Source organism: Botryllus schlosseri, chromosome 3 (assembly GCF_051294905.1).
Source record: "Botryllus schlosseri isolate E-star chromosome 3, Bs_hap1, whole genome shotgun sequence".
NCBI classification, from domain to species: Eukaryota; Metazoa; Chordata; class Ascidiacea; order Stolidobranchia; family Styelidae; genus Botryllus; species Botryllus schlosseri.
Window position 1 is genome coordinate 35,763,868 of NC_137238.1, and position 11,711 is coordinate 35,775,578.

The 11,711-nt window shown below is 41.4% G+C and overlaps 1 protein-coding gene across 1 annotated transcript; it reads right to left on the reverse strand.

The window, feature by feature from the left end:
• Positions 1-10,472, reverse strand: LOC145436421 (microfibril-associated glycoprotein 4-like). Its single transcript, XM_080313769.1, has 6 exons — positions 10,334-10,472; positions 4,204-4,534; positions 3,991-4,145; positions 3,836-3,932; positions 1,140-1,236; positions 1-657 (listed from the first exon to the last, which is right to left on the reverse strand). Exons 2-6 carry the CDS (start codon positions 4,532-4,534, stop codon positions 354-356), a joined length of 984 nt encoding a protein of 327 aa, XP_080169895.1. The 5' UTR covers positions 10,334-10,472; the 3' UTR covers positions 1-353.
• Positions 10,473-11,711: the final 1,239 nt, after the last annotated feature.

Consider the following 11,711-nt stretch of genomic DNA (forward strand, 5'->3'; position numbering starts at 1 on the left):
TATCGCGGAATCATACAATCAACATAACTGTCATAATGGAAACATCTGATAATGCGCGTGTAATGGTTTCAGCGAGCCGCACGATTTTTTTAGTTTCCAACTGTGTGTAAAAGAAAATTAGAGTGAAATTTGAGCGGAACTAAGTCTGAAGAGATTCTTGGAGTTACACAACTTCAATGTACATTTGAGTAATATATTTATAATGAAATAAACCCAAATATTTGCAGCTGGAGTAATCGTCAGTAACTAGTAAAGATTTGAAAATAACATGATATTGCTGGCATTGTATATCATTGTTGACCATTAGCATTGACGAGTGTCAGCCGAGAATATTTTGATGTGTATTCTTCTCCTTAGAATCTTCTGCGAAATTTCATCTCCGTGTAGCGCAGGAGTCTGATAGTGCCATCATACCACAACATTGCCTGCCAGTCTGTTTTGTCGACGTTTCCATTCAGATGGCTGCGTACGCAGTTGAGATACCACCAGGCTGCCCGTTCGGAAATCGCGCAATTACCGTTCCAAGCATCGTGATCGGCGTCTTTCGTTGTGAATTGCTGATTGTTGTGAAATGCGAGACCATCGTAGGTTGCATTCCCGGAGAATCCGGAAATGGTCAGTCTGTAGAAATCGGAACCGGGTCCGATTCGAAAATTGCTGCATAATGAAAATATTAGCCAATGTTGAACAAAGTCAATTGTGAAGAAAATTGGGTTTCAGAACAAAATTGGAATATGATGTGGATTTTGATTTGTACAGATGGAAAAGTCAAGAAACCGGATTTTTAGAGCCTATGACCGGATTTCACGACATCGCTCTGATAAAACACCGTTAGACGGTTGGTAGTAATATACTTTGAACCTAAATACCGAGTTCCCGCTCTGCTACTCTGGTTCAGAATCATTCATGCGTGGCAAATATTGAAATCGCGTAATCGAGCAAGCTAGAGGTGTCAAATGGAAGCTGAAAAAAGCATAATGCTTTTGATTTAGCGTCAAACGGAATAGTATTTAAATATTGATAAATATATGTCTGAGCTCATGATGAAATAGCACCATACATATTTCTATGGGACGTATCATAAGTTTACTCTAACAAAGACTATCTGCATTTCTTTGCCCAATACGATTTATACGTACCTGTACTTAGCAACCAAATAAATTCCATCTTTCGTTATCATGCTGATTTTCAACTCCATGTTATCATCCTTTGTCATTTGATGTACTGCTTCCAAGCCTGAATTTAAATAGATTGTAAGTTTTCGGAACTTATCATGGGATTCCGCTTCATTTAAATTTAAATTTACATCGGTACGTCGCTAAATTATGAGTTGAGACCTAAACATTGTCGCAAAGGGTATAATTTTGGGTCACGACGATACCAGATCTATCTTTTAATATGGATGTAAAATTTGTTGAATTTCTCGCACCAAAAAAAGCTATTCGCGCTTGGCGCGATTATTTGTGGTTATTTTTCTATCATATACGAGGTCCCTGTGTTGGGTACATAGCCAAAAAGTGAGACATGTTAAATTGTCGTTACCACAATATGATTTGATCATTGAAATGTGCCGACATTTGTAATGCACGAACTGGTTTCAATTCATGATGAGATTTGTATGACATTGGCTTCTCTGAAAAACACCGTCGGAGACGGTTAGGATGCTTCAGTGTAAGGTGTGCAATAGGGGTATGATTTGAAAAAAGTTGCATGTAGCAGGAATTAATGAACATTATTGGATAAATTGGAAAAATTATATTTATTTTATTCAAATCGTAAAAGATGTCCCGCACCAACTAACTTCAATTTTCAACATTGGTCCAACTGTAAAAAAATACAATCCAAAAGTTATTCTTTGCTACATATTCAATCTTCAAATATTTGTACTTTTGCATTTCTGGTTAAGTTCTTCCATCATTTTGACTTCCCATTCTGCGATGTTAGTGCCAGGGACAGCTGCAACGGAGTTACCGGAATTTCAATGGATTTTAAAGCACTTTATCGCTGCAGGACATTCGAGCTCAAATATAGCATCCAATAATCTTTGGTGTATTCCATCTTCAGACCTCTGGTTAGAAAGTCAGACTTCCTGACACGCATTTGCGATGAATGATCATGATATCCCCAGAGTCACTCTCCATTCAGGGATTAGGAAGTACGCAGCCATGGCCCTTGAGCTCCATCTCGCATTGCGTAGAAGCAGGGGCTGTTCGTCATATATAGGGTTAGTATACGTCCTGTTTTAAGAGGATTTGTCCTCTTTTTGACTTTTATAGCAGTGGCCTCGGAGGACGCCCTTTTGTCCTCTTTTTTTGAGATTTTGTCTTCTTTTTTAAGAATTTTGGTCATATTCATAGAAATTCGACTGAGATGCCGTAAATCAGCACCTAAGTGACGCTCCGGCGGGGATTTCGGGAGCTGAGCGGAAAGTTGACCATTTTTTTAGGCAACCACCCGACAACGTGAAGGAAGAAACAGTACTTTGGGCACCGAGCAGGAAAGTCGACTTTTTTTTAGTCAACCGACCACAAAGTGGGGGAAATTTGTCATTTTTTGAGAATTCACCTCCGGTTTTGCAAGTCTGAAAATTCTGAAAAAGTGTCCTCTTTTCAAATTTCCAAAATATGGTGACCCTAGTCCTATAGGGCTACTGGGGCATTGCCACACCTAAAATCTGTTTCATAACAATGATTTATATATATTCCGAAATCACTGCGAAAATCGCATTCTTCTTTTATATCGCTTGTAAAGGCCTATATATAGCGAAGTCTCTGGGAAAATTGATTTATCTTCCATGTTTTCGCTTTGTAAATGCCTAGCCGGGGCATGCCAGCCGGGGCATACCAGCGCTCATAACTGGCTTTCTCTGTTGGTTCTCTCAAAGCCGTTCACAATAAAGAATTACTCTTTCTATTCATAATATTACCGAGGAAACGGGGCAACTTTGCGGGTTGCCCCCCCCCCTCAGAGTGATATAATAAAGGTATCTATATCTGAACTCTGTTTCCGTCCTAGGCGTTGAGTCGACCGTTGCTGCCAGTGTTTCGCATCACTAAAATTCTTGAAACTTGGTATGTTATGTCGCGATGGGGGTATTAAACACTGCTCCAGGTTTCAGGGTTGCTGCTCAAGGATTAGGTTAGTAATTTCGTTGCCGAAGTTGAGTGTGTGCTGATCCGTCATGAATCGCAAACAGATTTTACCCCAAAGCCGGTATAAGTCTCCATTGATTTTGACGATGTTCCATACCGAGATCGGTCATGAGATTTGACACGGTGTGCCCTAATTTCATTATCGAACGCTGTGCCTGTACTGATTTTGATGGTGTTCCATACTTTAGTCCAGGGGTGGCCAATGTGCGGCAGTAGAAGGAAATTATCCGGCCGTCGACACTTGAGTCGTTTGGGATGTGTTGGCGGTCGTCAATACGCAAATTGAATTTACGAATTGACTCCCTAATTATTGAGATATAATCGCATAATCTCTCTATCTCTGCCTCCCTCCCTTTCCCTCTTTCTCTCTTTGCGAATCACCATCTTAACGCTGATGGAAACCAGAACAAAATCCATTACATCGCAATGAGAAGAATAACTGCTTTTTCCACGACGTATACAGACGACGTGCTCTACAGTATGTGATATTGAACCAGCCCAATGACGCATAACGGTATAAGGATTTAATTGCCGATAGCTCGATACATATTCGTTTTAATGAGGGGTCGAAATCAATGTCACAAAAATATAGTCCGTGTTTTAATACTGTACGCCATGATGGGTGTCTAGGCGCAATTTAATAAAAGAGCAGGCAACAAAAGTTATATACACAGCGGTCATACCTAACCAAAAATCTCCCTGCAAATCGCCAAATCCCTTCGTGTAATCATTCCAACCTCTGTAGAAATCAACGTCCAAATTCATTCTTCTCTGGAAAACCTTTTTCGGAAACAATAATAAATCATACTAGCCTACAAATCTCGTGCATTCAACGTACGGTCCAGTTTCCACCTTCGTCAGCTACGTCACAGAATACGTCCCTGAATCCAACTGCGGGAATAAACATTCTGAATACACCACCAGAGTCATTACGTGATGATGCTGATTCCAATTTAGAGTCTTCACAACTCCCAGCGTTGAGCATTTGAAGAGCTAAAAGTCGCAACATGGTTTCATATATGTCATGCTTCATAAACGATGGGAAACTCACCTTCCTTGAATTTTCTATCTATGCTTTGCTCGATCAGAGTCATGTTAACGACGCCTTGGGGGCCGGCAGGCCCAACAGGCCCATCTTTACCACGTGGTCCAACGTCACCAGGTCTACCTACCGGTCCCCGTGGCCCACGGACACCACGAGCTCCGCGTGGGCAAGCCTCACACAACCTAATGCTTCCCGTTGTTGCCAAATCCGCGTTCTCACACCATTGCTGGCACTGGTTGCAGACAATTTCTTTAAAAGGCGAGGGTCGAACGTCTGTGGCCAACGACGATGTATTGAAGCCAAATAGAAGCAGCAGTAAATGAAACAGCAATTCCATCTGTTAGAAACGACGTAAATTGATCTGGCAGCGTATATTCATTCCATGACCAGGACCGCAGCCGAACCCCCTTCCCCCAATTGGGGGGTGAGCGCGAAGAGGGACCGATGCCATTTCGTGAATTAACATAAATCATAGAGTTTTATTTATAGAAATTTATGCAACTTTTTCAATTTTTTATCTCGCTACGCGCGATTTCATGTTGTCAAATATCTTGATTATTGGCAACGCTCCCCCCCCCCAACAAAAAATATGCATGATTTATAGAAATGGGAACTTCGGCGTCGGCCATTACCGCGCCACGGGACACCAAGACATATGAAGTTATAAGTCATGTAACATGAGACTCCGAGAAGTGTGCCAGAACGATCAGCAGCGAGAAGCCCTGGGCCGAAATGAACTGCCCTTGTGCTGACCGAAAACTTGGATATATATACATATATGTTTAATTGTCCATAGGCGCCTAAATGGCTGGCGCCTAATGTGCCTGTCCTGGCAATCTGAGCCCCAACAAGACAAATGGCATCTCGAGGGAACATTATTTGTCAGTAAAGAAATACCAATTTGAAATCGCCAACGTCTTTTAGTTTAGTACGTTTGGGCGATTTCAATATCTTGTGACATAGCAGATTGGAGGTCACGAAATAGCATCATGTAACGAAGACAATATACCAACGGGTACGCCCGAAGATGCCTAATTAATATTTTGGGGTCCTACTTTTTTAAACACACCTCACTTGATCAGCTTTGTCGGTAAGTCTGATTGCGTGAGCATAGAGATGACAAAAATTGACAGCAATATATATGCAATTCTCGATCATATTGACTTATTCAATCATGAATTATAGAAATCTTTCGCGCCTCGCACGAATAGGCGATACCAGCTCACTCATTAAACGGACACCAAATGTAGATGATAAGTAGCGGCAGAATGCGTATAGCGTGAGGGGATCTGGGGGGCGAAGCTCCCCATAAGTTCGATTTATCACCCTATGGAGGGTCCAAGATCAACGTTAGAAAAGAAATTGCGGGGAAATTTGGTTAATGGTCTAGAATCAGTCAGGCGTTACACGATTTAGACGACAGATTGCTCAAAACCATATTAATATATTTTGACAAATAGGATCTTAAATGAAACTTTGCTTCAAGGAGAATTCGTTCATAGCTGTTTGATTTTGGTTTTGAGACTGTAAAGTGATAAAATTGTAGTTTCAAGAGCACACTTCATATGTACATGGAAATGCAGTAGTAGTAGGGCGTGTTCGGACATCGAGTCTGGGGTGTGCGCGGACATCATGTCTCGACTGTGTTCGGAATGTATTTCCATTCGGACATCGTGTCTACGGCATGTTCGGACATCATGTCTGGGGTGTGTTATGTGTTGACACTCGGACATCGTGTCTAGGGCGTATTCGGACATCATGTCTGGGTGTGTAAGGACTGTGTTGCCAGTCAGACATCGTGTCTGGGACGTGCTCGGACATCATGTCTGGGGTGTGTTAGGACTGTGTTGCCACTAGGACTTCGAGTATATGTTTGTGCTGCGCCAGACATGTCTCAGACCTGATGTCTGCGCACTATTTTTATCCAGACATGCTCCGGAGCTGATACCCTCGCACCAAATGCCCCCAGGTATGGTCCGGACCTGGGATCTGCGCGCTGAAGGGACAGAGACATGCTTCAGACGTGATACATGCGTCCTAAACGACGCATGATCTATATAGGCTATGACCTCCATGTCTGCGGCTTTTGCTGATATCTGCGATAGCTGGTTATATCCACACTACACAGTAGTGATAGCTGAGTATGTATATACGACCGTGTGGTCACTTTGTCTGCACCAATGTTCCCTCTAAGCTGCGCACGTGCGCAAATGCGCAGTGCTGACACGGTCTATGCGCACAGAAAATCTAAGTTGCGCACGAAAAATCTGAAGTGATGACCAGGGCTGTGGAGTCGGAGTCGGAGTCGGTGGAGTCGGAGTCGGAGTCTGGATAATTTTCGCTTGATGGAGTCGGAGTCGGAGTCGTGAAAACTATAATAGCTGGAGTCGGAGTCGGAGTCGGAGTCGTGGGGAATATACTGACTGGAGTCGGAGTCGTAGTTTGTGAGAATGCGCCTGACTTCGACTCCGACTCCAACTTCTCTATCATGAAAACATTTGCTTTCAAAGAATTTTCAATATTATTTTTATGTACCACCAATAACTGTCATTAATAACCATACAGATCAGGTGCGGCCAGCCCGTGGCACGCAGGCTAAATTTGGCACACGAAAAGGTTAGGTGTGGCCTGCGCGGTAATTCTCGAAATTATTAATGACATCAGGTAAAATTGCAAGGCCAGCCAAAGTTTGATTAGCATGACCGCGAAATTTGATGATGACTAAAACAACAGTTCTGACGCATTGACGTATCCAGGGGCCAGCCACATTTATCCCAGATCTTCGTATATGACCATAAAGTAGAATATTTCATAGCAGATTTATTTGACTTGAAATATTTCTCGGTACTTCGCATGATTCATTGTCACTAGATTTCTTGCATTCAGTATTTGAGCCCCCTTCTGAAAATTTTAAATACATATTATTCACAGAATTGAGTCGCAATTAGGAGATAACTTGACGTCCAACATGCGGCTTCGCTTCGCTTGCTTTGCGGTTGGTTGACTAAAAAAAGGTCAACGTGTCGGCTCATCTCCCGAAATAGCCACCGGAGCGTTACTTCAGTGCTGATTTACTGTACCTCAGTCGAATTTTGCCCTATATTTTACCAAAATTCTCAAAAAAGAGGACATTTGGGCGTCCTTCGAGGACACTTTCAAAAAGTCAAAAAAGAGGACAAATCTTCTTGAAAGAGGACGTAGGTTAGCCCAACTTAAATACTTTTGACATGCCTTAGAAATCGCTACTTGAATTGGACTTAAGTAGAAATTAACTGCGTCACTTCTACTTCTGCATTGACCATCTCTGTTCACCATACTGAAGAAAATGAGAGTTTGTTTGGTTGCTTTGGGGTATTGATGGTGTTTGTCGACTACTATGGTCATTTACACCAGGCCGATATTCTTCTTATTTCTCCGTAACTGCCGACTTATAGCACGGCCCACCTCTAGGCTTTTGTAAGACGCCGCTGACGCGGATGAGGTGGCGAGGAGGAGCCTAGTGAGAGATTTGAGAAGCTATTTTTACCACAGCTAGCACGCTGTTCATTGCAAAATGCACACTGAATGCATAGAATGGACTTTTTATGTGTGAGGCCGGAAGAAGCTATATAGGAGTGCGATCGCAGGTATTTACGTTATGTCATTTGAACACTAAGTACCTTACATGCAGCGGTATCGCGATGGCATTTTGGCCCATACGAATAGCTACCATTTCGCCTATTTTCCAAAAACCTTCAAACCGAGTGAAAACTTTTTAATCTCCTGGGAATTTGGTGTCGATGACACAGATATGTATTTGTTATTATAAATTTAAAATTTGGATAGAAATGATATGGATATAATACTGGCATTTTCCCATTCAGACAACAATGCTTGGCGGGCCGTATGACAAAATCATGTCAAATCATGCAAGAGGATCGACTAAGGTGGGCACTGCGCGATGTAAGCACTGAGCCGTCTAAGAAACAGAGATACGTTTGCTATTAGATTATACTACTGATAGCGCATCAACGTAAGCTGTCATCAGTTATTTGTGATGTAACAAGGGGGGGCAGTGAAAGGTACAATCAGTGAATGACTGGTTGCTCTCACAAGTCACACAAGCGTATCGCGAATAATCCGAACATAAAATAGATACAGAGATTTAATCGACACCGTTTACTTGATGACTTGTAATTGACTCGTAAATTTTGCTCCGAGTCACGAGTCAATCCACATTTCTGAAGCGCCGAGTCAAGTCAAGTCATACGAAAAAGTTGATTCAAGTCATCGCAACACTGGTACTTGCATTGAACATAATTAGCAATAATATACGCTCGCATGTTCATTCACGAAATTGAGCGACCGATGCATCGCTAGCATAATGTGGCGTTGTGGTGTTTTCGAAAGGATGAAACTATTAACAATAAACCAAATTGGACTGCATGGATGTGCAGTATTTCGCATGACATTGCTCTACTCTCTGTGACTCCAAATTTGGAAAGCCCTGCGTTTTACAACCCTGGCTCAATCAGCACTCAATGCTTCCGAATGACCGATTCTACCTCGCTGATAAAGCAATTTACGACAAGTTTGGTTGTCATCATGCCTTTATATAAGCAGTCTTCTTTTTTCCTCGCTCTATGATGTATATTTGCAGGAACGCAGCAAATGACTCTCGCCGAAATTGACGGAACATGTGACGAAATATGAAGACTGCTATTTTTTTAATACGTTTATAGCAAATACAATTTCAACTTAAGATATACTTCTTTCAAGACTATATTCATAAAAGGATCCAGATAATAATTTTATTACTTGGAAGACTGTTCTACGTCTCTTATCATTAGATAACGGCGCTATCGAAATCATATTTAACAGCAGAGGTGGTCTGCTATTTTTCGAAGTACTCAAGTAGTTCTCTTCTACTTGCAATACTTACTCATGTAAGTATAATTTTCCACTACCTCTAGATATACTTCATACTTTTATTAGATTTACCTACTTCATTTTCGCTATTTGTGGTTTGTCGAGTAGAAGTTTTATATTCTTCCAATGAGAGACAGGCAGAGAAAGAATGAGACGGAGAAATTCAGGGGCTGTTTTCGCAGAGAACCAACAAGAATTTGATTTTTACAAAACTTGAGTAATGTCCACAATTTCCGCCGTGATAAATAAGTTTTCACGAAAGTCGCTCCTGTTTTGCGGATGTAAAATTCAATGGTAATAATAATTTCACGATCTACCAAATTTTTAGTTAATGTGCTAATAACACACGGCGTGCAGTTTTCGATATAACTTCTCCGTATTGCACTCCTTCCCTATACGGGCCTTATAAAACGGGGTAGATTATTTACATCCCTTCATGCGGTCGAATTTGTGTGCTGTGCAAAATTGATACCTCATGGGACGAAGCATCGAAAACTCAGCTCTCTAGACCTTCCGCAGAGCTAAGTTTCCAACTTGCGACAGTACATAAGAGCGTATTTATGACTCCCTTTGACAACTACATACTTGCGTAAGTTGATTTAAAGCTATACACTTCTACTTGGAGTAGTTTTGGTTGCTTTTAAAAGCACTACTTCTACCGCACTCGAGAGGATTTTTTGTCGCTACTTCTACTTCTACTTGAATAGCTCTGCTTACTACTCGGACTACTTCTGATAAACAGAAAGTCAGATGAAAACCTATTTGGCAAAGTATGATGTAACCATGCAATTTTTAAAAAAAGCAGATGAAGACAGCTGTACCAATAAGTTAACTATGCGATAGTTATTAATTTCTGCCCACCGCTGGACTGGATGACTTCCAATTCCTCCACCAGACTTTGCAGATGCTAGTGGGTCGATGTCTATAGCATTTCACCATACCAGAAATTCGCTAGACAACAGTCGGTGGTTTGCTACTTCGAAACGTAACGTAACTTTTTAGCCGAATAACAAAGATAACGAGTGAAAACCAAAATTAACCAAGACACAGAGACGTTAAACGAACATATAGCAGCATATACTAATGAACAAAAAATTCAAGATCGTATAAATGAATCACTTCTGTTGACATAAATCCGGATTCAATACAGTTACATACGCCAACACAGATTAATGAACTGCAGACTAGCCCTTATCAATCATAATGAACATGGCGTCATTACAATCACTGGCGAAAACTGGATTATTCGTAAGATGCTTGCCAATTGAAGAATTAAATGCTGTGACCTGGTTATAGGAAAAGTACATCTTTATATGCGTGAAATCAACATCAATCATGACACCCTTACGGCGAAATAACAAGAAACCGTACTCTGTTATCGTGACTGGAATGCCGACTTTGCGTGCGAAGAGTAAAGATGCGACTATCTCGCCGTCATGAATATAATATGTCGCGACTATCTCGCCGTCATGAAGATATTTTGTTACGACTATCACGCCGTCATGAAGATATTACGTTTCGACTGCAATGCCGATTTCGCGTGTGAGCAACAAAGAGCGCTGTTGAAAAATATTCGATCAATACCACGGAACATATTTTTGCGCGTATGACACTTGAAAATCAACTCTTCGAAATGCAGCTCTGGCTTAAGAGGACAATTCGTCCATACCACTTCATGGATGCAATCGACATAATGGTGACGAAATGCATAAAGCCGCGCTCTTGAATCCCAGTGCGTGACTATCTGAATTCATTATCGTGACAGATAGCTATACGCTCACAGGCGCACCAAAAGCCTTTTAGCAACCTTCAGAATACGGACTGTGTTCTCCTGCGTTTACCGTACCTGTGTAAGTACACACGTGCGTACAATATCTATAAACGTGGATGTATTTTCATCACAGTATGATCATTTATGAGTACAAATATTACTGCGACAGTCGGTACGTGGGACGCGCAGTGTTGGGATCAAGTCACTACCTTCGAGTCACGAGTCATTTCGAGTCATTGCACATTTTGACTCGAGTCAAGTCAAGTCAATCGATTTTCGAAGGTGACTCGAGTCAAGTCAAGTCACTCGATTTTTGGAGGTGACTCGAGTCAAGTCGAGTCAAGTCAAGTCAAGTCACGAGTCAAGTCACAATTCAAGTCAAGTTGCCTTTTCGAAGTATGAGGCATGATTACGTCATTGCATTTTGCTAGCTGTCTGAAATACATATTAAGTGGTCATTGATTCTCAACCGCTAAACGAATATAGAGTTTAATATACACGCAGGAAGGCGCTGTATCACTCACAAGTATGTAGAACTGATAAACTGCGTAAGTAATTACATAGCCTCAGTTGATAGTTACCAGCCAAAACAGAGAATAGAGAATTGATTGAGAACGAATTGATAAGACGCAATACATTACCCATGATACAATTTGAGCCTGCACCAATGGTTGGGGACTATATAAACATATTCGAATTCAATTTCAATAAAACAAGAGGTTTGGTTAAGGTGAGAATAGAAAAATACATTTTGCCATTCAATTACTTGTACTACTAGTTTACGACAACGTAAGCCATAAGCTTCGATTCCTTCGTTTGCGGTCAATTTATTTGT